The sequence below is a fragment of the Ambystoma mexicanum genome, chromosome 1p (assembly GCF_040938575.1).
Source record: "Ambystoma mexicanum isolate Mex_15411 chromosome 1p, UKY_AmexF1_1, whole genome shotgun sequence".
NCBI classification, from domain to species: domain Eukaryota; kingdom Metazoa; phylum Chordata; class Amphibia; order Caudata; family Ambystomatidae; genus Ambystoma; species Ambystoma mexicanum.
Window position 1 is genome coordinate 939,867,330 of NC_090921.1, and position 25,762 is coordinate 939,893,091.

The 25,762-nt window shown below is 45.3% G+C and overlaps 1 protein-coding gene across 2 annotated transcripts in view; it reads left to right on the plus strand.

Annotated features, from left to right (window-relative positions):
* LOC138582092 (uncharacterized) overlaps window positions 1-20,422 on the plus strand; it is a 298,917-nt gene extending 278,495 nt beyond the window's left edge. For both annotated transcript variants that reach the window (XM_069653059.1, XM_069653051.1), the window contains one exon: window positions 13,935-20,422. In XM_069653059.1, coding sequence (XP_069509160.1) covers window positions 14,055-16,364 — 2,310 coding nt within the window. In that variant the 5' untranslated portion in view covers window positions 13,935-14,054 and the 3' untranslated portion in view covers window positions 16,365-20,422. The remainder of the gene's footprint in view (window positions 1-13,934) is intronic.
* Window positions 20,423-25,762: the final 5,340 nt, after the last annotated feature.

Genomic DNA, 25,762 nt, shown 5'->3' on the forward strand with positions numbered 1-25,762 from the left:
GGAAATGTTTTTACGATCGATCACAGATTGCTTTAAACCACATGCCCGAATGCTTGGGAAAATACACATTTTGAGCGCACTATTCCTTTAACAATACAAATAGTAGTGTTCTGATCAATGGAGATTTTGAGGAAAGTATGTTGGCATTCGTCAGTCTCAGAAGAGGTACACTGTAGGTGACAAATGTACCCCTGACAATTATCCTTGTGCCACCACCCCGACCTGTATCACGTTCAGTTCTGAACATCTCATATCCACTAGGGAGTGATGTCATGGCAGTGTGATTAGTTTGACTGGTAAGCCACGTTTCTGTAAAACAGAGAACGTCGAGATTCTGAGTCACTATCAGGTTGGAAACCTCCTCTGCTTGCCTAACCATGGAGCAAGTGGTAAGTAGGCCAAAGAGGAGACACAAGGGCAAAGGACCTGGGTCAGGAACATCAGGGATCACAAGATCATTTAAGTGTCTGATGTTGCTACTTCTATGTTGAATTTTGTACAGAAGGGACGCACATGATGTGTTTAACAGTTCCGTTACTATAAGTGATTTCCAAGGTAAGCTGTTCTTTACAAGTACCGTGAGGTATAACTGGGGCAGGCGAGATGATCAGAGGGATAACAAAACAATTAGTGTCAAGGTGTCCATCTGTAATCTGTGTTGCATTATATATAGTGCAACAATCGGTACTGATAGGCAGATATTGTTCGAGAATGTTATGCACCGGATTTACTAAGTGAAAATCTAGCTGGGAAATAGTAGGGCACTGTACATAAGGGAGCCTCCCATGGCATTACAGATATATTGGGGAGGTTGCAGAGGTAGCTGCAATGGGTAAGGGAATCATGTGAGGGAGGGTTCTGGAGGGGGGAAGGTAGGGTTGAGTGGAGCTCTTCTCACAAAGACTGTGGCAAAGGGCTGCAAGGCCGACACAAAATGTTAGCATGTGGTGGAAGGCTGGGATTGGGGTAGAAGAGTACTAACAATGATTGTAGTGGGTGGGCTAATGGTTATAAAAGCAAAACATTTTCGTCTCTTTTCTTTTTGATTGGAAGACCAAAGTGGAGTAGTCCTCCTGTCTCTGCATTGATTTAAACATGAAAGGCTTGATGGGGATTGCTTGTCGGCATGTCACTTGAACTATTAACTGAATCATTTCACATCTCCTGGGCACAGTTCACGTGCGAAAAGGCTACACACCAGTGGAGATTTTCTAGTGCAGAAATGTTTTGTGGATTGATAGGACGCTGCTGCACTGTTGCATTTTGACTTGTTGTCTTGAACGCTCTACTGAGCGGGACGTTTTTAACATTCGGACACTTACCTGAAGTGAAGCTTGTGACCTTCCAACACTGCGGTGACTGTGTATATTTATGCACATGAAAACCTTTGACATGCTAGCTTCATAGCCAGAATGAGGCACTGAATTTCTCCCTACCTGAAATAGTTTTTCTTGGCCCTTAAGAAGGTTTAGGTTATGGGAACAATGTCACCTCAAGCCAAAACTCAAGTTGGCCTATACAAGTCGATTCAGCAATTCTTCACACATTTGCAATCAATTTTCATGTGGCTTTTAGCCTAAACCAGACAGGAATAGATACTATCATCAGTATTTACTACATGTTGTCATATTTTTGTATCATGTTATTTTCAAGGAGTCCATATTTTGTGTCTAGGTATGACTGATATATGGGTTATGCATGGGTAGGGTTGTGCATTGTATATTTTATTTGACATTCATGTATGTCTTTCTTGCTTACATGTTTTATCTCATTCTCTGGCAATTTTTTCCAATATATCTTCCCTTTATTTATGTATCTATTTATAGTGGCGCACGTAGCCCAAGAGCATCTAGATGCCAGTTACAGATAACAGGTACACAGTGGTGATGGTTAAGTCACAGTTAGATAAAAAAAGTGGCTTGAAGGAAGGTTCAGCCCATAGGTGGGGGGGCTTATTCCAGAGGGTGGCAGCCCGGACCAGGAAACTGAACCCCCACAGCTCTTTTGCGGTAGTATCTGGGAATCTCCAGGCAATGTTTGCAGGCCGAGCACTGTGGTCGTGTAGGAGCATGTCTTTTGATCTTTTGGATGAGATATGTTGGTGCGTGGCTGGCTAAACATTGATGCGTGATGGAAAGAATTTCGAATTTTATTCTTCCCCTTATAGGGAGCCTGTGGAGGGCTCTCTTCTTTTTGGAGATATGGTCGTGTTTACCCAGGTCAGTGGCTGCTCAGAGGGCATTTTTTTTAACCACTTGCAGCGTATTCACGTTTTCTTCTGAGGTGCCACACAGTAAAAGTCACAATAGTCCAATTTGAAACCAATGATTGCTTGGGCGATGTTGGTTCGGTTTTCAGATGAAAGGAAGGTTTGCTGGCATCGATCAACTTAGTTGCGTAGGCGGAAGTTGATGCAATGTGGTTACCTGCCTAGTCATGTTGAGGGTAGTATCGAGAAAGACCCCCAGAGGTTTTACTGCAGATGCGACGGGGATGTTGTGGCCATCAAGAGTGAAGGATTTGAAGGATTTGTCAAGTTTGGCGAGGAATAATGGGGAGCCAATGATCAGAAGTTCTGTTCTGTCATCGCTGAAACAAAGGCTTTGCTTAGCCATCCACATTTGAACGGTCTTGTAGATGGCATTAACTTTGGCTGAGTCTTGGGAGTGGTTGCCAGATAGGGGGATGAGGATTTGAGTGTTGTCAGCGTAGTTTGTGTAAGAAGTGCTGAGGGAGTCGAAGACGTCAAAGAGGGGCTTAGTATAAATGTTGTACAAGGTAGGAGAGACACAGGAGCCTTGGGGTATGCCACATGTGATGGGAGTAGGGGTGGCTGCTGCTTCACCCGCAAAGCCTCTTGAAGTTCTGTTGGACAGGAGGTATGCAACCCATTTGGAGGCTTGTGGGGAGAAGTGAGCTGAAGTGCTGAAGTGGTGAGGTGATGACAGAGCACGGTGTGGTTGACCAGGTTGAAGACTGCTGATAAGTCAAGTAGAAGGAGGAGTGAGAGCTTGCCAGAGTCGATGGCGTTGTCAAGTTGGTTTTGTAAGTTAAGGAGGGCTGTTTCTGTTCCGTGTCTAGGGCAGAAGCCTGATTGACAGGTGCCTGGGATATTATTGGATTCAAGGAAGTCACGGATCTGGAGGTAGGCAACTCTCTCGATGATTTTCAGTAGGAAGGAGACAGTTGTGATAGGCCGGTAGTTTGTAGGGATGGTTGGGTCCAAGACTGTTTTTTTTAGAAGGGGGGGAAACCAGGATGCTTTCAGGGCAGTCGGCACAGAGCAAGTAGCAAAGGAAGAGTTAGTGGCGGCTGCTATGAGCGGGAGTAGCCGTTCTGCACAGTCTTTGACAATGGAAGCAGAGCAGGTGTCTCCTTTACAGAGAGAAGGTTTAAGGCACTTGATGATAGTTTCTTGGTCGATGACCGAAAACGGTTGGAATTGGAAACGAGGGATAACCAAGCTTAGTTCTGTGTTTGTGGTTAGAGGGGCTGGAGCTGTTATGAGAGAGCGCTTGGAATTGATTTTTTTTTAGTGCAGGCTGTTTTTACCAGTGAGTGTGTTTTGCACACTATCACACCAAGCACTGTCTTTAGTTACTAGTGAAGGTGGGAGGATGGGGGTTTCTAGTTCTACCAAGATGATGAATAATTTGTGGGTGCTAGATGTAGCTTGGGTTATTCTCTTGTTAAAGCTAACAGCTTTAGCTGCATGGATGCTTTGTTTTGTATTTTGTCGCACCCTCAATGGACGGAGCTTTGTTTGTTGTGGTGGGCATTTTCAACCACGCAGCTTCGGGTGCTCTTTTCAGTGTGCGAAGGGCACAGAGGACTGTAGTGTACCAGGGGTTTTGGTGTTTGGGTTGTATAATCTTGGAGGCTTTGAGGGGTGCCAAAGCATCAATGGTGTTGGTTAGCATAGTATCAACTAGAGTATCTACGTCCTGGGCTGGGGGCAGGGAATGGCTGAGCAAGGGATGGACCAGGCCACTAGTAAGTTTCTGAGTGCTGCATGCCCAGTGAGTAGGAAGGGAGGCATGGCTAGCAGTTTTGTCAGGGTTGTTTGTTGCTAGGAATAGGAATAGTGAAGGTGATTATGTGGTGGACTGGCCAGGGGCATGGGGAGTTGGAGAGAATTGATATGTTACGTCCATGATCTAAAACCCAATCAAGAGTACGCTCTTGGGTGTGTGTTGGTTGGAGGATGCGTTGGGTGCAGCCTAGGGCTGATGTATATTTAGAGAATGTGGCTGCATCGATGTCAGATGGATCGCCAAAGCCTAGGTTGAAGTCCCCTAAGGTAATGAGCTGGGCGGTTGGCTTAATATTCGAGGAGATAAGTTGGCTATGGTTGTCTTCGAATTTGTCAGTGGGGTCTGGTGGCTGGTAGATGAGATTGAAATTAATAGTAGTGTTAGGTGTACAGGTCAGCTTCGCAGAGATTGCTTCGCAGTGAAGAAGCTGGGGAGAACTGATTGGGCGCAGTAGGAGATTGTCTTTGTAGATAAGGGCTACTCCTCCATCTTTTCTGTTAATTCGGATAATGGAATAGCGGGTGGGGATGGCGATGGACAATGCAGGACCAGATGTGGGGGTTTGCCATGGTTCTTTACTAGCAAGGATGTCAGGTTTATTAAGTGTGATGTGGTCTTGAAAGTCTGAGGCATGTGCAACTACACATCTGGCATTAAGCAGGATGCTGTGGATCTGTTTTGGCCATTGTAGGAAGGTTTGAAGTGGGTTTGCATGCCTCATGGAGAGATAGGGGTATGTAGCGACATCTGAGGCGAGCATTTCTGAGCATGGTACAGAATGCCACTTGGTCAGGTAATGTGGGATTCTGTGTGTGCACCGAGCGGTGGGTGTGTCGCTCGGCTAGAGACCATGGGGTGGAAGGTCTGGGGGGAACCTCATTGTATTGTGCATTTAGTGGGGGGCATGGCATATGTGATGTCAGTGCTAGTGCAGGTAAAGCTGTGTATTGTGTGTAATCTTTTATCCATTTGTTTGGAGGAAGGAAGCAATGAAGTATTGTGTCTGGAACTGGGAAGTTTGACCCTGTGGCAGGGTGGAGCGAATTTGTATACCTTAGTTGGTTTGCTTGGGGATTGGATGTTTGCCTAGTGCTGGCATAGGGTTTTGGAATGAGGATGGGTGAATCAGTGGGGGTGCAGGAGTAAGATGGAGGGAGGCAAGCTGGGAGGAAGATTGTGGGTTTTGTCAGTGGAGGGGGGGTGATTTGGCTATGGTGGCAGGGGTTTGACATTGATATATGCTGGTAGCCTCGCCAGGTGAAATCTGTAGCTTAGCCTCACCAGGTGAAATCTGTAGCTATAGCTGCCACTCAGCGGGGGCCTGGGCAGAGGCCACCCGTTGGTGCCGACTGAGTAGACGCTGGCCTTTAAGAGAGGGGGTTGTTGCCTGCGCAAAACAGCGAAGTGGCTCAGCACTACGTGGGGGTTCTGCAGAGAATTCAGGCCGCAGCGGTGAGAGCAATGGTAAAAAGGTGCTTGGGGCCATATGTTGTAGCAGCAAAGGCAGGGGGGTCATAGGTACTGCTTGCAGGTAGCTGTTGGCAATTAGGGGTGACAAATAACATTGACAGAGTGCAGGATAGGCACAGATTAATCTGCTTACCTTCGGAGCATGCAAGGTTGCACGTTGTAGCGAAGTCAGGAAAGGCTTGGTCCGGCCATATCAGGCGTATCCGGTGGATACAGGTTGAGACCTCCACGCTCGGCCTTAGGGACTGGCCTTGGGGCACTGCCGGTTTCACCAGCCAGCTCAGGGGGGTGGGCTGTATACAAAGGGCATCTGGCCAATCACAATGCTCCAAGCAAGGAAAGCCTGTGGCTTTCTTTGATCATATAGACTGATATACATAGGACTCCTTTTGTTTGTTGCTAGTAGGGATTGCAGCAGCTGCATTTCTGCAGGGTTTGGGGGCATTGCACAAGCGGTCTCAATGTGGTAATGTTACAGAGCCCACGTGTGGCAAGATTTAAAAAACAATTGTGTTTTACTTTTGATCCGAGCATGGAAGGCTTGACTTGTGTTTTGCCCAAGTACTGGCTTGACAGTTGAGCTAAAGTGAGCCACTTGGCTCTGGCTGCTTTGAGCCCCACTCGGCTTGCTCACCTTTACCCTAAAATGGTGACAGACAATACAGCTTCTTCACAACATGTTGAAATCAAGGCACTACTGCCAAATGTATACTTTCAAACGCTATCCTACAGATGGATGGTGCAGTCCACCACAACACAATGCAGCATTTTGTTTATCAAATCTCTGCCCCCTTCATGTTATTCACCAGTTTCTCTCACCCAGCCTGGTCCCGGAACTCCAATATTGAAATGTTGCAGGACGCTTTTCAAAACCTGGATCCGCCACTGAGTGTGAGAGAAGCATGAAATTAAATGAGTGGTGCGGAGAAATGGAGGCGACAGGAAAATAGAGATAGAGCGGGAAAAAGGCATAGAGAAAGCCTGATCGAGGGGAGAGAGAGAGAAAGACACATGCAGAGAGATGTAGAGCTGTACAGTTTGCCAACATGGTCATCCAATCCAGGATTTATTCTTTGTGCATTGGGACTTGTAGCGTTGCTGGAAATATAACAACAGGACTGGATCACCTACTTATGGATGGTGTGGGCAACTTCAGTACTCTGGAGAGGGGGGGTAAGGGAGACAAAATACAAAACTACAGGTGAAAATGGAGCAGACCAAAAGGAGGAGAAACGACAGATTCGGGGGGAGAAAAGCTAGAGAACAAAACAGATTGTAAGATGAAAAACACGAGAGAGGGTATGAAAGAGGATGTCAAGGAGGGCGATCAAAGCAACTGAACAAAAGAGTGCGTGAAGAGACAGAATGGGCAGGAGGGATAACCAAGAGACTGCATGAGAGCAGAGAAAATGGTAGTTATATCGGGAAGAAACTAAACACAATGTTAAGTCAGGATAGCATGAAAAGCAGTTATAGAGAAGGCACAAGAAGGAGTGACATAGACCAATGATACTAAATAGTGGGTGGAGGAACAGGAAGAAGAATGCAAGAGGAAATATGAAAACACAAAAGGGAATGTGAATGAGTGTGTAAGAGTACAGACAGAACATCCTATGGTGTGAGAGAGGGAAGGGAAAGAATGGGGGAGTGTGAAGAATTTGAAGATAACGGAGAGAAACCAGGGGAAGTCCAGTGAATAGGGAGAAAAGAATGCAATGAAAATTAAGAATCCAAAATTAAAAAAGTATATGTTCTGAGCGAGCATGTTACATGCTGTTTAAATTACATCCTTAGTGATCAGTCGTTGGATCTTTTAATTTGAAACATATGCTCCCTCCCATCCACCTGCAATGAAATAATCTCAGGCAGTTGGTTTGATGAGCTACTCCAACCCATCTTCAATCTTGCGGCCACAGAAGCATGCTTATTAATCATCTCTGTGTTTTCCTCCTACCAGTGCTCCAGATAAGATTTTGAGGAGGGATATTTTACTCCCTATTTTTAAACTTTGAGAGTAAATGACTTTTCTCCTTGCAAGAGAGTCAAATGTATGTGACATCCAGCTGACATGTGGAAAAACGGTATGGAAATCATTACCATACGTCAGCTTTCTGCATTGTGACAGAATACACCTTACATTATTTCTCAAAGGTCCTGCTATTTGATCTCTCCTGTATTTATTAAAATGTTAAGTCGCAACCCAATCCCTATCCTCAATAGTGACATGGAAACAGCTCGACCTTCTAAGAAAACTTCATCATTTACGGAAATGGAAAGAACATTTATTCCAACAATTAAAAGATGAAGAAATATCGCTCAAAACCCTCATGACCAGACCTCAACATGCAAAACGTAAATTGGCAAATAATGACTGGATCAGAACATGTCATGCCAAAACTTTATACTCAAGAACTCTTCAAAGCCAGTCGGATACCCGAGCCATAAACGTAATCTCGAAGTACATGGAACAATTTCCTAATGCCAACATCCGCACAGTGTACATGGGGATTTGTCTGAATAATTTACATACAAGAGACAAGCTGGCAATGACACGGCAAATCCTGAAAACGGACAGTTATTGCCGTTTATAAAAAGATAGAGAAGTACCAGAAACAATATATCATCTAGTAATGATCTGCCCAGAATTAACGACCAAGAGACTGAGCTTCGGTAACTTTTTTAAAATATCGACCCAACCGATGGACATTATTATTGAACGGACGTGAAAACAAACTAATTTATATATATATAGTTCAATTGTTACAACATATTTTAGGATTATATCCCCGAGTTCAACAGAAAGCCACGTGAAGATCCTGACGATTTGCCTAATTGATGCCGAAAGTGACAAGAGATCTTCTTATTGTCTTTTTATATTTCCTTTTTCCTTTTTTTTGTTTTCTCTCTTTCAATTGAATTGTTAAATATTATAATTTTGTGTATCACGGAGTTCTAAAAATGAAAAGTTTGTAACAAACTAAATCATTTTAATTAAAAAAAACACAAAAACTTAGCCAATTACATAGAAAAGCAAACATGAATTGTATTGTGTTTTGAGGGTCGATAGCAGAATTGTCTTTTGATATTTAACGAAAGTCCTGATTTTCTGGAGCTATTACTACCTAATAGTATGCCAATGTTATGATATAACAGTACAGAGAAGCAATGATTCCATGCTAAATTGTATACTTAATCTCATGGTCCAATTGTTATTTATATAGCGCTTTTGGCAACGCGATGCACATAGAACATATTTATCACAATTATCACCAAACCGAAGTTGGTGCTCCTTTATCGACCTCGAAAGGATGAAAGACTAAGTTGGCCTTGCTGGGATTCTAACCTGCAACCTACAGATCACATCCAGATCGCATCAGCAAGCGCTCAACTGGCTGAACTATCTTATTGGCTAACATCCTTCAGAGGTTGGTAAACAGAGTATCCACTGAGGTATAATAATCACAGTGCCTAGATGTTGGACGAACCATATATGAAGCGCTGCATAAAGTTAAATACCTATCTGGATTATCACAGGGACAGGTTTTTCTATTTCAATTACTTTCATTTGTTTTTGAACAGCTCTTGCACTTGCTGGAGAATTAGGTTCTGGATGTTTTAATTGAAGATTTGAGGCTATAAAACCTGTGATTGGTGCAATGGCAATCACTCACCCATGAGCAAGGACTCTGCTGCCACTGACCATTTATAGTAGTGTACCCCATTGACTGCAAGGTGGAATGGATGTAAACCAGGCCATGCATATAATTAGTGTGTAAATTAAATTGTGAGTGTAAAAATGATTTGCCTCCCCATGATTATGCACCCAACACAGGAACTCTGAAAAATACAATTGTGAAATTCTGGTTTGCTTTCACTGGAAAAAAGCATCATTTGTTACAAAAGATGAATTCTCAATTGCAACTTAGTTTTCCATCTTATTAATTATACAATCCTAAAATGCTAGGAAAATAAATATGCACAGTGCTTCTGTTTGCTCCATGAGCCCGCAGAAGCTCAATGGAAACCTTCCTTTTAACCTGGTGTGCAGTTTCTTTTTTTAAAAGGCTTCAGAGAAATACATTCTGTTTCAGGGGCTTTTCTCCATGGCTTGCAATTACATCCATGTCGATAAAAATCAAAGACAGCATTCTGGTTTCTGTCAACTAACCTGACTTTTGCACTGCCCTCTTCTTTAAACTTGTGTGTAAATGTATGCAGGAAAATAATGGTTACAAGGTTCTCTTTGTAAAGGCACAACGAGGGCTGAGAGGGCATTCTTACGGGGGTCGCCTGATAGCAGTGAAGCGTAACCTGGGTCTTAAGCTGCGCCGAGTAGAACTTGAAAGGACGAATATGCTAGCAGCCCTCCTGGAGTGACCGGGTAGCGGTTCTAATGTTCTGCGGGAAATGTTTGTTGTTTCATTTGTATGTAAACCCGGTGCCTGGCAGGCGACTGGGGTTTTTTGTTTCATTCTTGTCGTTCACACTTTTGGGAGAGTCCTCAGAGGAAGGGACTTCAACAATCATACTCAAGGAGTTCAATGCAGAGTGTCTGGAGGATACTTGGTACCAGGCTCCCAACATAATGAACATTTCCATTGAAGCAAGCAAAAGAGCGCAGTGGATCATATAAGAATTGGAGGTATGGGACTTGATAGACCTAAATGTCATCTGCACGGGTGATGTGCCCCCAGCTTTTACATGGTGCAATTATCGTTCACGTTCCACATTAGATTATGTCATTGTATCCCGTGATCTATGTGGGATGGGGAACGGCTTTGGAGATCATTTATTCAGATGCTAGCGATTATTCTATGGTGGTTTGTCTCATCCCAGGTTTAAATTCGGGGGTATATAGGCCACCAGGTCTTATTGTGGAAATAGACCCAAGAAATTGTGTGGTGAAATGGTCACCTAAGATTGCTCTGGCTTTTGAGGAACGTATGCCATTACTTTTTATAATGAACGATAGCGCTCTGGTGTCTCTCAGGGGGTTTGGTCATACAGTGGTTGCCTGACTGAGTGCCTAGATACCAGCAAAACATGTGGAACAGGGAGTCAAACGGTGGGGTGATCACCCCCATGTTTTTGATGCTGTGTTCATAGACCGTAAAAAACAACTGAGGCGTAGTAAAAAGTTAATGTTTACGGACTCAGGGGTCGGAGATTAAGTCTATTGCCACTGTAAAAACAGATTATCAAAACTGGTTGAGGGGTCATACATTTCTGAAGGGTATGAAAGATGCTGAGAAATTGCTTGCCTGCATAAGTGGGAATTCCTCCAGTGCCTTTCATAAAATTATCAAACCAAGAGGTTTTGAGGATTTTCATTAGTTACAAGCCATCCTGGAGAATGTTTGGGTTCAGCATTTTAAAGATCTATACTTTCAGGATTCGCCTGCTGGGCCAGCAGCTGCATATTTGTATGAACTGGATAGGAGCTTTCATTTGGGAGGAGGAGGATATCTATTTGCTGATAAAGTCCAGTAGGAAATCTAGTGCCCCAGGCCCTGATGGGTTGTCAGATCTGACCCTAAAATCTAATCCTTTGATTTGGGCAGCCAATCTGTCAAAGTTGTTTGCAAATATTCTAGTGCAGCAGAGATTTCCAGGATCTTTGGGGGGGGGGAATTGATTGTTTTCATTTTTAAAGGGGGAGATCATATGTCACAATCTCAGTACCACTCAATTTCCCTGTTGAATGTGTCTGGTAAGATTTTTGCTAGACTGTTATTGAAAGAACGCCAGACATGGGCTGGAGGGTCTGATGCTATTGACTGGTGTCAATCAGGTTTTAAGAGAGGTGTGGGGGCATCTTTGAACATCTTAATGTTAGGCCTTCTGGCGAAGCAGGCAAAAGAGGCCGGAAGGCCTGTTTTGTGGCTTTTTTGGACATTTTGAAGGCCTATGACCATGTTACTAGGGCGGTGTTGTGGCAAAGGATTAATAAGGATGGGTGCCCTCAGCCACTTATTAACATGTTGGAATCCCTACATCAGCAGACGAAAATAAAAATTAGATAAGACTCTTATGGGTCATCCTCGGTATGGACAGATACCAATCGAGGTCTTCGCCAGGGATGTGCTCGTGGTCCTTTCTTTTTTTAATTACTATATTAGAGATATGGCACTATGCTGGGAAAAAGCAAGGCCAAATTCGCCAATATTGGGTCGAGTAAAAGTAAAATATCTAAACCATGCGGATGGCATGGTCATTTTGGATAGGATCCAGATAGGCCTCCACGAGCGGGCACTGGATAGTATTCTGGCATTTTTGTGAAACCTTGACTTGTCAATTAATGCAGCTAAATCTAAAATGTTGGTATTCTATGTAGGTTGCTCTAAATGGAAAATGTTTAGTTGGTCCCTGAAAGGGCAGAATGTTGAAGTGATAAATCACTTTAAGTACTTGGGCTCCATGATATATGCCTCTAAAGGGAAGCTGGGGCTCTGTAATGACATGCAACCAGAATTTGTTGCAGCAGTGGCATAGCTGAGGCAGCTTGATCATAGGTTTGGGAGGTTTTCTGCTCTCCCTTTGATGAAGTACAGAAAAGTGGTATCCTGTGGTCTAAATTGGAGGCCCTATTGTGGAGGAAGGTTTTTGGTCTCCCTAATTCTGTGCCTTTGGTTGGAATACTGCATGGATTGGGACAACTCCCAATCCATACTTTTCTTGTGTGGGGGAAGTTACAATTGTTTGCAAAAATGTTGCCTCCTGCTGCTTCCTTTTTCGTATACCTTAATGGTATGTGATCAAACGGCTCTTGTAGAGTTTTGGACCAATGGGTTACAAAGTGTACCGAGATATTAATCGTCATCGGAGGAGCTGATGGGCAATCCGAACAGAACAAAAATGAAGTTGTAGAGATATGTGTGGATTGAACTAAGGTCTGAGGTAATGGCGTTCCATTGTTTTAATGACCATTTTACATGGTCATTTATACATTTTAATGTAGTGCAATCAGTTTTAAAGAAGCATCCATCTAGCGACTTTAGGAGAAAAATCCTGAAATTAAAATTAAACCTCCTTTCGACAGTGGAGGTTCTGGGCAGGAGCGGAAATGTCCCTATGGGTTCTTGTTTATGTCGCTTCTGCCTAAACGACAACGAATCACTAAAACATCTCTGTTTATTGTGACCAGCCCTTGCTCAACTGCGAAGGAACAAGAAGATAATCACTGATGAGCCAGGTTGTGAAGATGAGCTATGGTGCAGGATTTTAAATACAAATGAAATTTCCTTACTGCTAAAGGATTTAGATTTTTTTTAAACTGTTGGATTTTAAAATTGCTAGAACCAGTCTGTGTTTACTGAGAATTTCTAAGTGTATTTTAGTGAAGTAATTATGGTACAAATTGATGTTTGTTTTTGTTTATTTTGTAATGTGTGAAAAGTACACATTTTATTAAAAGATTGCATTCTACTTGCACCAATGCTGAAAGAACGTACAATCAGTGTCTGTTTTTTTTAGCACAGTATAATTTGCCTGAAATCATCAGGAATAGGAATGTAGACAGAGATTTGGAAAGTGTACAGATGAATTTCTAGATGATGCCAGGCAAAATCCTACGACGACTCACTGATACCCTGCCAACATATTCCTTCCACAGCCATTTGCCATTGCAGGGCATCTTAAAACCTCCACCGTCACCAGTGACAGACATGGCCTCCTGACTTTCAACCATTGATTTGCACTGATCCAACAGGCTCAAGAGGAAAGCTACCATTAGGTTACCGAGATCGTACGTACTAAGGCTTTAGAAAATACAGGTGTTCCCCAGATGACACAGATCCCACAGCTACAGATCTCGGGTCTGATCGGCGTATGCATGATTGTAGAGGTACATGCTACATACATCATGCTACAAACGCCTCAGGGCTTAGTGAGTTATCTGGGAATTCTATTTATTATTTGTTCCCAAATGTATTGTGGTGAAACACGTCCAACTTTACTTTTAACTTTTCTTTATTTTTATGGGGGATTACCCCATACCTCCGTTGGTATTTCAATCCCCCCCCTTCAAAACGTAATCATGTCCCCACCCTCTTTGTTTTTCCAATAATTTTGATTTGGATACCAAAATGTATTTTTAGATTTTAAGTGAGTTTTGCTTCATTTTGGGCAGTTTTTTTTTCAGTTCAAGCTGTGATGCCACGTGACGAGACCATGAACGACTAGTAGGTGGCAGAATATCAACTGCTCCTGTCGCCACATAGAGGAACTTAATGCCAAAACCTAGTGTACTGCCCTGAACATGCATATTTTTTGGGTTAAGAATTACCTTCTAGGAAGACCCACTCATACAAATGTTAGGCTTCTTTCGAGTTTTTTGATCTATGTAAATGCGCATTTATTTGATTAAGAAACCACAATTGAATTGCATTAAGGCTAATAAATGCTTGTTTTGTTTTCCCTTCTGTCTTTTAGACGTTTACAGGCAGCTTTGTCTACAACGTTCGGTCTGTACTTCCAGAAGACACGGTTAAGGGAATCTTACAGAAGATTGGATACACAGCAAAAACAAAAACTGAGTTTGAAGTCACCGAGATGGTAAATGAAAAGAAAGCCCAAAAATGTGCATTTCAAATATTTCTGGCAAGAATCGAATGTGAACTTATCCTTGAAATGTCAAATGGAGGGAAAACACACGACTGTTTAAAGCTCCTCAAAAAGAGAGCAGCAATTCCAGGAAATAATGATGAAGAGGTAGAACGGGAGGAGCAACCACTTGTTAAGGAAGCACATCAGAGAGAAACAAGCACTTGCCCAAACATTATACAGAGCTTGCCAGGCAGAGAGGAACTGACCACTGCCAGTTCGGACGGCAAAGGGAGAGACCATTTTTCTTCAGATAAAGGTAGGATGGTGAGGACCACAGGAATGTACGAGCCACATCCACCTGCAGACACTAAATTGGGTAGAAAGGGAGTACGCAGTGTCGTACTATCGGCTGACAGTTGCACCAGAAAAGGATTGCTTGTTTCAGACTTAAATGAAAGTGTCAGGAAGTGTGAAGCATACTGTCCAGAATCACCAGACCATAAGAAGGCACCCAAAGGGCTTAACCTTGCTTACTCTACAGAGAACAGCATGATGGAGAGGAGAGAACTGAACCCTTCTAAATTGGGTGAAAACATAAACTTGGGTATCAAGGGCCTTGGCCTTCCTGAATCACCGGGGAGCATTGCAATTGAAATGAAAGGACTAAAACCTGCCACATCAGCCAGAAACTCAAAGTTGCACAGCAATAGACTAAACCCTGAATTTGCTAACAACATAAAGATGGACAGAAAAGCACTAAACCCTTCTGATTCAGGGGAAAATACTAATAACGGCAGCAAAGGACTAAACCCATCAGAATCAAACGGGAAGCCAAAAGAAGACACGAAAAGACTGATCCCTTCTCGATTGGCAGAAAACGCACAGGTTGATCGCACAGGGCTGAACCCTTTAAAATCACCTCCATACGCAAAGGTGGATAGCACAGAATTTAACGGTTTCAATACAAATGCAGAGAGACATGTGGAGAGCATGGGAAAGAACCCATCTGAATCAACAGAAGATAGAAAGGTGAAGAACAGAGCGGGCCTCCCTGCAGAATCTGCTCAAGATAAAAAGGGCAGCAAAGGAATAGCCCGTTCAGAATCAGTATCGGGTGTGATCAACTGTGACGTCACAAATGATTCCGACTTAAGTTCAAAAATCCATGTACAGAGCTCAGGTGGGGATAGCACAAACAAGAATCTAGCACCCAAAGGTCAGGCAGTTGAAAACTTCCAGTCGGCACGTTCAGAAAGCGAGGAGTTCTTGACTCAATACAGTGACATCAACATAGCCAAAAAGCCACTTTTCCCCAAAAAGGGTTCCCAAAGACACAAAAAACCAATAGAAAAGAAAAACGGACCAGGCCGTGAAGCAACCCTGCTTGAGGAGTCAACCTTTGCTAGAGCTAGCCCTCTAAAATTCCAAGAAAGTGCAACCCTGCTGGAAGAGTCCACCCTTGCTAAAACTAGCTCTCTAACATGCCAAGAAAATGCAGCCATGCCTGAGGAGTCAAACCCTGCCACAACTATCCCTCTAAAGTCCTTTGTGAGTTGTACAGAACCAAATTCTGGAAACGGAAAACCAACCAATCAATCTGAAGCCATTCCAGAAACCTTTTATTTTGCAACTCACACAACCTTAACTCTGGCACCTTCATTGTCTAAGCCATCCACTGTAAAAACCCATGCTGTGAAAAGTGAAATTGCTCCATCACCCTGCAATGCCCCTTTTGCTGAAGGGGACATACCTACCAATGATGACTCTGACCTGGCCAAATCGTTTAGCAAATTAAACATTTCCGACCCTGTGGAAGAGGATTTTGCATATACAATCGAGGAGACTACAAATGCTGAGTCTGTAACAATCAGAAATAGTCCTCCTAAAAATAGCAACAAGACAAACCACGTCCAGATAGACCCTTCACACCGAATATGCAATTGCACAGTATACAACAGTGTTGCTGAAGTGGATAGCACCCTACAGAAGGAGCTGTTGGGTTTTGATGAGAGCTCAGAAGATGTTAACGTTGAATCCTTTAAGAGACCATGCAAAGACCAAGCAGCTGCAGAAAGGCCCTCACAAAATATTCGGGAAGTCGGAGAAGCACCTGCGCCCACCGATATTCCTCCTGAAAGTTTAAAAAGCCTGACTTTAAAGGATAGCTGCATCGACACACACTTTAATTTTACACAACACAATGAGCCTAAGCCTTCAACCAATAGAGTGCCTGTTGGCGATTCGGTTTTCCAAATGAAAGATGACACAAAAGGAGACTTTGTACTAGTCAGCCGTGTTGCATTTCCAGAGAACTAATTGGGAAAGTGCATCATCTACTAAATTATTCACAAGGATTCAATCTTTTGGCACTTTTTCTGTATTTCCTTGCCTCCTTTGATCCATTATCTTAGAAAAAAGGCACTCTTTGAAAGTCTCAAGTGGTGTTTCTGTGCCTATTGCCTCCTCACGATGAATACATGCCATCCTTCAGCTAGATGCTACATCTGGAGTTTTCTGATTTGGATGGAAGATGAAGGAATTACCAGGGTACAGAAGAATAGCTGGTAGCACGTCAGTGGCCATATTAGGCCATTGTGCACAGTGTAGATGGTTCCAATAGTTCACCTCTTCCCTGTGAATAATCAGAAACATTTCCTGCAATGAGCCTACCCTCTACCTCAGGAAAGCTCAAAGTATCCTGTTGTGCCACATGTGAAGTGTTGACTGCAAACCATTGTATGGACCAATAGCAGCAACTCACGAAGATGCCTTTTACCGCCAGTGTTGCTGCTGATCTTTTCAGTGACCAAACGGCTTGTCTCTACTGCTAACCTTTCCACTTGCTCTCACAGTCATTACTCTAAGCAGTGGCAATATGCAAAATCAATTGTGCTGTCCTTGCCATGCGTCCCATCCACAGCTGCAGTCCAAGAAAACGTCCACTAATCTATCATTAAAAAAAGCATCAGTTATGGGGAACAGATGACTCCATATTGCCTGGACACAACTTTTTCAATCCACAGCTTCCCTGTTGCTAATCTTTTTTAGTAGGTGCATGCAGCAGTTTGTTTATTGGAAGTTAATTCAACATCACAGGGATTGATATGAGGATGTGTTGAGCAGCAGCTATTCATGCATGTATGTATGTATCAGGTATATGAAATTCGAAACCTAGCAGGGAAGCAACAGAGTGCTCTACAAAGGGGATGTACCCATGTCCAAGTAGGGTGCAAGGGTTGCAGAGGATCTGGGAAGGGTAGAAGAGGAGGGTACTGCACCAGAGGAGGAGAAATCCTATAGTGAAGTGATCAGCGATTGGCTAAATGTTCTTTGAAAAGTAGCACCTTCAGGTTCTTTCTGAAGTATAAGATGGAGGGGGCCTTTCTCATCTGGGTTGCTTGCATTTTCAGGAGAGAGTGTATTGCAGGAAAAGGCCTGTTTTATTTTCCTTCTTGCAGTTGTTTCTATTTTAGTGATGTTTGTGGCTTCTGGTGGTGTGCTGGCCTACAGAGATGGTGAGTTTTACAGTGATGTTTTGGTTGTATCTGTTTTTAGCGGAGATGCAAGCAGTCCTGAACATTATGTGTTTTGAAACTCGGGGCAGGGACTAAGGCTTGAATGTGGGGATGAGCACAAACTCGCACCATGATGTGTGGTCTTCTTGGTGATGTGTTTTGATTGAAAGTTCAGAGTTGGTAAAGTCAAGTGATTTTACACTGAATCTGTCGAGCATCACACCAGTCATCCAATTCTTGACTTGGACATGCTTGTTTGGCTAACTGCAGCTCTGGTGTATCGGGCTACACACAGTAAACAGGAGCTGGCTCTGGGAACAAAGAGTTAGTGTGTCGTTGGTTGAAAAGCTAACTTCCACATTAGGGTAGAACTACAACCTAGTGTCCTTTATATATGCCCCTTATGGCTTCAGATTGCTCCTAGATACACATTCCCAAGCAGCTAGAGTTAATATCACATAGTTTTGTTTATATGGCACCAGATGGCCTTTGGAGTCGGAAGTAGCTTCTTGTGCTGTTGGTGTCAAGCTAACCTGGCTCCCTTGAGCCATAAGGAGGAGCTAAAAAGTTCCCAGCTCCAGGCAAGTTCGAACCCTGCATCACACCCCAGAATGGCTCTCTGTTTTGCTCAACTCTTGTGAGATTGAAGCATACTTGTTTTGACTAACTCGTGTCTAGAAAGATGTTCAATATATTGTCAGTATAATATCCTATGTAATTTGGGGCTTTGTAAGCCAGCTTTATGCTATACAGAAAGCATTGTAAGTTGATTCTAAAATGTAAGATGGGACGTGATAACATGTGCTCTAATTCCTAAATGCCAACAATGTAGAGGGATTGATGCATGGAAAACCTAACTACCTAATAGTGTTCAGGATAGGCTTCCACACTGATCTTGTCATTACAGAAGGGAACCCCCTATGGTTCCCACTCCAAAAGGGGCAGTTCAGTGCACCCTGGCAGGTCACAGGCCTTCTGTACTAAACCACAAGAAACCCTGTGCATATTTTGGCCTCATTAGGCATCACCAGTGAGGTGTGTTCTGGGGAGTCTAGGTGCAACAAGCTCAGGCCCACATCTAAGTATGCCTGTGTCACCTTGCAACACTGAACAGTAATACGATGGAAAACCTTTGAATTAATCATAACTGCTGTTAAATGCTCTGGGCAGCTTTCCAACCCAGTTTTTATCAGCATGCTCTGCCATTGTAGAAGGGGGAAACCTTGTCTACTTCCTAAATTAATTACTTTCTAACCAAGAAACCAGGACTTACACCTCTCTATTGATCATACAATGCAATCATGAGCAAGTCATGTCGTCTCATGCCAAAATTGGGAACACTGAGTAATGATTAAGGCCAGTGTGTGCAATCGATAAAGTCTCATTCAAGTATGGTTTTAAAGACTAGAGTTTTGATCTACATATAATACTAGGACAATCTATTTTGTGCACATTGACATTGCTGAATTGTGTTTTTCGTCACTCATGGCAATGTCACCAGTGAGCCATGGGGAAAAGTAAAATATATATATTAGAAGAGAAAATATGTAGTTTAATGATGCATGCATTATAAATGTATGTATACTTACAAATGAAACACATACCTAACTCTTTGGTACCGCTTTCTAGAGGCATATATTTGATGGACACACTGGGACTGCGTTGCGTGGTCTTTGCTCGTCTGTCATTTCAATACTGTTTACATGCAGGCGACTTTTTTGATTTTCTTTTTAAACTGCCAGCTCCCACTGCACTGTGGAGAAGTGCTGCCATGATTGCAGCATGCATATTAAAACATATTATCTTTGAGATAAATGAAAATAAAAGCTGTAAACATGGGAATCTTGGTTCTAAAACGAGACATTTCATTTTCATTTTGAAAACATGGGTCCTTGATCAAATATTGTTTGTTTGAGGATCAATAAAAACGGAAGTGCATTTTACACAGCTGGTGTTTCCGTTTTAATCAAATATCTCTACCAGCTGGCCAGTGCTATTTTCCAGCATATACTTCGTGATCCCTGAAAACTGTCTCGCCATCTCTATTCAAAGGCTTAATAGGCAGATAATGCCAGAAACACATGATGCTACTATCTGCAAGTCCATATGGCCAGGCCTCCAAACATTGAATTCCAGGAGCAATGAAGAAAAAAACTGGTATGGAATCCTTTACCATTAAAATGCAGCACTTGTCACACCAAAGACACAGGGCATTTTGTTCAGTCTTGTGCACAGGCTCTTTGGAGCAATATTACAAGTTTGGCGGTGCAGTATTTTTTGGGTAGTAATTCCTTTACCTGCAATTTTCTAGGCAGTAACGGAATTACCTCCAGTTTTACTGGAATGCCGGAATCGAGTTGGCATTGAAGGCGAGAATTTACTACCAGCCAAGTGCTGTAGGTAAATCTTACACTTTAATGCCAAATTACCACAAGTGGAATTACTGCCTATGGTAATTCTGCCAAATCTTGCATGGAGACTCATGGACAGGGCTGTCTTAACAGTTTTTGGGGCCCGGGGCACAGTCAGTCATGGGGCCCCTCCTGAAAACCATGCCCTACGCCCCCAATACCCATACCCTCCTGAAAACCCATTCCCCCTCCATCTGCAAAATGAAGGGATTAAATACCTCAAGTCAAATTCAACAGATACTCGTCTAGACTTTGAATGGATTATTTATTTGTTAATAAAATATAAACATTACACATCTCTGCGACCTGCTTCCCACAGAAGATGTTCCATATTAAAGACATTTTCACTTTGTTATTTCGAATATTATATATTAATCACAAAAGAAAATAAAGGAAAATGATTTTTAAGCAAGTATTCATTCAATAAAATGATAAACTCACAGTTCAACCTGTACATTTCTTCTGGATGAATGTGTCCAAAGTACAAGCACTTGGAAAAACATTACATAACTAGGTAGCACAGGAATGAAAAAAGCATGTAACACACAACAAAATTCATTTAATACCTACCGTAATACCTGTTTCAGCTTACATCTACCAGCAGCATCCCAGCCAGGGGTACAACTAGGCTAACATTTCAGGGTTGCTAACCCTTTAAATGTTGGGAGAGGCACTAACTTCAGAGGCTTTGGCGGAGGGCCATTCTAAATAGACTTTTGATGTATCTTCAGTGTTACAAGCAGTTAACTCTCTCCACGTGCGAAACCACACACTTAGGACTGCTGCAAGAATGAGCTGTCTCTTCCCCCTACCCTTCCAATCACTCCCCTGATATACAAGTACTAACCCCCATCCCGATTTCAATTATCTACAAATGTATGAACATGAATGCAGCTGCCAACAATAAAATGCTTTACATTAGTTATTCCCGGACCTGTGTTGAGTGAACTGCCGCAGGTAGGCACTGTTTATACTCTCTGTCCTTTCCTTCCACAAATCTGTAAGTCAGCCAGGTCAAGGAAACACAACCCAAATTTCAGGGGGGCGCTAAAGCCCAATCTCAACCTGCCCAATGGCCATTGCACTACTGATCACAGCAGTCTCACAAAGAGCCATGTCTCGCCTATGAGAGTCACTGATTGTCATGAACTACAGAACAGAGCCCTTTTGGACTTCCTGGTCCTTGTCACAACGGGGCTTGTACTCCATAATACTCCCAACATGGTCGTCCAGCGTGAAACCCCTTTCTCGCTCCACGCGCTGGACGTAACGTATTCTATTAATAGACCATGCCTTCCGCGGCTCCGCGAGTCTCAATGCTGTTGCAAAGTAGCGATCCGACGTGTGTCCCGTAGCTGGCGGTATTGTTTCCTTGTACCTGTCTATCTACCCGTTCCTTGCCACTTCCTTTTCTCCTATTTCCTGGACTTGTGTGCTAGTTGCACCTTTCCTTGTTTCCTGGATTCCTGGATCCGCGTCCCGGAAACTGAACGCACTCTGGAGTCGAAAGAGACTCGGGCAGCCTTGTTCAAAACCAGGTCTGTCCGCAAGAAGGCAGCGACCAAGGACTCCAGCAAAGAACGGACCCAGGTGAGAAGGGGGGGAACTCCTTGACACTGATGATCTGGCTAGAGTGATCACACCATATCAGGTGTGAGTGAGTAGCTCTTTCTGACCTGTAGTCTTCATTAAAGCAATGGCATTGCTGCGCCGTCTTGGGACAGATGCTCCAGATGCCTTCATACCCAGACTACTCCTTGCCTGGTGTGAATAACGCAGCAAGTACAGTTGTCTGTTTCATTTGAGAAATAAAAGCCTATAAAGACCAGAATGCACAACAAATACCGGTCACCTGTTATCATACTGACTCGATAGACACGATGATGCGGTTTAGATCCTGGCAGAGTGTTTGTTTATTTATAGGTGAACCCAATAGCATCCTCCCCTTCCGAAGTCTCCTTCCTCCTGCAATGCACTACCCATCATCCACTGCCACCTCAAAGTTTGTGGCCCGGTGCTCTTGCAAATCCAGTAGACCAAGACCCTTGTCCTAATACCAACCGTTTTAGTTACCAAGATGAGTCAAGGTGGCAGTTTGCTCTTTACACTTTGAATTATTGTGTGTACAATTTGTGTGCTGTAAAATAACAATGTATTAATAAAAAGTTAGAAATAGAAATAACAAGCAAGTGTATTATTGTTAGGCCCATCAATCAAAAGATATTTGAGAATAGATGCAAGTTGGTATTAAAAGTGTATAATCTTTAGAACCCAGCTATTGAAAATCTGGCATTTAGGCGCTACCTACCGTAATACCCGTTTCAGCTTACCTCTACCAGTAGCAGCCTCCCAGCCAGGGGTGCAACTAGGCTAACATTTCAAGGGGGCTAACACTTTAAATGTTGGGAGAGGAGGTAACTTCAGAGGCTTTGGTGGTGGGCCAGTCCTACGTGTGTGGGGGCACCTTACTTCTTTACACATACTGAATAGCCTTCTGATGCATCTTCAGTGTTACAAGCAGTTCTCCAGCATGGGGTCTGGCATGGATTCACATGCTCATGAATATTCCCCGTCGTCAGGCCGGGAATCCTCGGTATAGAAAAAATCAGTATCAGTTTCGTTTCTGATCTGTCTTTCTCAGTAGTAACCAATCACTGGTCTCTGGGTCATACTGCCCCCAGCCAATGACTGCCCTCTCACTAAGCCCCACCCCTGGCAGCCATCCTCATATTTTTACCACACGTTCAAGTGTTGGGAGTCCTCATGCTTAGCTCTCGAGCTTTTGCTGCGTTTTTGCGCTTTTTCAGGAGATTTTCTAATTTTTTCGGTTAAATAGACCCTCAAGCTCCACCGTTCCTACTTCTGATCAACGGGGATCCATTTCGGAGTTTCTACGCCCCTCAAAGGTGAAGATTTCGTCGAGTTACGATTTTGGAGGATTCCAGAAGTTCCGAGGCCTACCCCGGACATGGCCCAGGAGAAAAGGAGCTCGACGCCCGGGAAGCTATTCAGGACCTGCCCTGGATGCCAGCTTCAGAACGTTTTCAAGGAGGACGAGCATTCGTTATGCCTCTACTGTCTCCATGAGGACAAGACGCACAAGGAAAAGGACTGCGCGTTTTGTGGAAACATGTCGGAGCGGATCATGAAGGATCGTCACCTCCGTCTCGCCAACTGGCTGGAGGGTAAGAGCCCTCCAGGAGAGAAGAAGAAGAAGAAGTCCGAGCTGTCTTCTAAGTCCTGTGAGAGCGCTCCGACGACGGGGGCCCAACAAAAGACTAAGCACCGCGGGCACCGGGAGCGCCGAACGGTCGGGCTCCTTGGCTGCCAGGCAGGGCACACTCTCCCCGGGGCCATCGACCACGAGCCAAGGCTCTGGCTCGGGTAAGAGGAAGTCCGAGAACCCGGCGAAGCTTCTGGAGAGGCCCCGGTTGATCTCGAAGACTCCGGCAGAGGGGGAGCGAGGCTCGGACCCTCCCCCCAAGGTGAAGGCCCCAGGCGTACAGAAGGTGACGTTGGCCGTAATTCACCCTGCTAAGACCTCGATTGAGGATGTCGACACGGCCCTGGCTCAGCCTGTGGAGGCTACGCCAGTGGAGGCGCCCTCAGGTACCCGAGTCTCCCTGCCACCGCGGAGGGAGTCGTCTTTCAGGCCCATCGAGAAGACCCCCACGAAGTCCTCGTTGGAAAGGGGGGGAGGGGGTGGTGGCCGTCGTGGATACGGACACGAACTCTGAAGAGGAGCTCATCCAAGTCGTGGAGGAGACCCAGCCCATTGGGTGGGGTCCCGATGAGGGCGACGATGAGGACGACGGTGACGCAGACGAGGCTCCTCAAGAGCCCTCGCTCCCGTCGTTTCCGGCGCCGCAGGACACCTCGGCGGCCATTTTGTCAGCCATCCAGTCCTTATGCTCGGAGATAAGGACTAGGTTGCCCCTTCCCCTGACAGAGGAGCCTGTGCCAGACCCGACGGAGGATCCGGAGCCAGGACCTTCGGGGAGCCCACCGCTTAAGAGGAGGAGGACGCATCCTAGGCCTCCTCTCCCGCCTCTGTGGCCTTCTCTGCCTTCCCCCCGGTCCACTACCCACGGGGATGATACAGGCATGGACACGACTACGACGGGTACGGATGACGACGGGACGTGTCCCCCGTCGCCCCCTGCCTGGGCGTCCCCGCCCGACGAGATTGGATCCTTCCATGCAATGATCTCCAGGGCATCCGAGCTCTTCCAGCTCTGCCCCGAGGAAAAGAAGGAGGGGTTCCTTTACCAGCGGCGCAAGGCTAAAAGGAAGACGGTCCTCGCCGTACCGCTTCTTGATGACATCTGGGATGAGGGGCTCTCCCTCCTCAAGAACCCTGCCAAGGCTCCTGCGAAGAGGGACCGGTACAAGAAGAAGTACTGGGTCCCTGACGCTGCCCCCTTGTGCCTTAGGGTGCAACCTACCCCGGACTCGGTCGTTTCGGCGGCGGCCAAGAAGAAAGCGGGGGGGAGCATCGGCCTCGACTTCAACCTCCCCTCCGGACGGCGAGGGTAGGAAGCTGGATGCGATGGGACAACGGGTCATCTCATCTGCAGCAACGACCATCAAGGCGGCCAACGCCCTGGCCATCGTAGCCCGCTACGACAGGGAGTTGTGGTTCAAGATCGCCCCTCTGTTGGACTTCCTTCCGGATGCCAAGAGGGCTGCGGCCCTGGAAATCTTGCAGGAAGGTGAGATTGCCTCGGACCACGCCATTACGGTGGCTACGGACATCGCCGACACCGGTTTCCGTCAGTTGGGCAACAGCGTTTTCCTGAGACGACGAGGATGGCTCAAGGCGACGGATTTCCGCCAGGACGTTCAGACCAAGGTTTTGGACATGCCTTTCGATGGGAACAACCTTTTTGGCAAGGCGGTTGATGAATCCCTTCAGGCGATCAAGACGGACACAGGGACGGCCCGTGCACTGGGTGTGCTCCAACAGCGACGGCCATCCTTTCGGAGCTCCGGAGGCAGACAGGGTGCCTCCAAGGGAGCCGGCAGCAGCTCCTCTACGTACCATCAAGCGGCAAGGTCTTCGTCGCAGGAGGCCTACAGGGTACGCGGCAAGTCAGGTGGATCCCGCCGTCGTCGCCAAGGTGGTCAAGGAGGCAAAGCGGCCTCCAAGCAAGATTGAACCGACCGTCGGGTCGGGCCCCCGCCGAAGCACCCCGGTGGGAGGCCGGCTGACGAAGTTCATCAGCGTGTGGGAGTCCATCTCCACCGATCATTGGGCGCTGGACGCCCTGGCCCTGGGGCACGCCCTCGAGTTCCAGAAGAGGTGTCCCCGCATTCCTCCCGTGGCCGGGAAGGAAAAACACGTCCCTCAACTGCTGTTGGAAGTACGGGCGATGCTCAGGAAAGGTGCCATCGAGCTCGTCCCGAAGAGGCTTTGGGGTTCCGGAGTTTACTCAAGATACTTCCTCGTGAAGAAGAAGACAGGAGGATGGCGTCCCAACCTGGACCTGCGACGACTAAACAAATACATCAAGGCACAGAAGTTCTGGATGGTCACCCTCCAGCACGTGCTGGGACAGCTGGAGGAGGGCGATTTCCTGTCGTCGTTGGACTTGGAAGATGCTTACTTCCACATCCCTATTCTAAAGGCACCGAAAGTTCCTCAGGTTCGTGGTCAAAGCGCGGCACTACCAGTTCAAGGCCCTCCCGTTCGGATTAAAATCGGCGCCCAGGGTGTTCACCAAGTGCCTAGCACCGGTGGCGGCGCGGCTGCGCCTGCAGGGGATCCACTTCTACCCCTACCTGGACG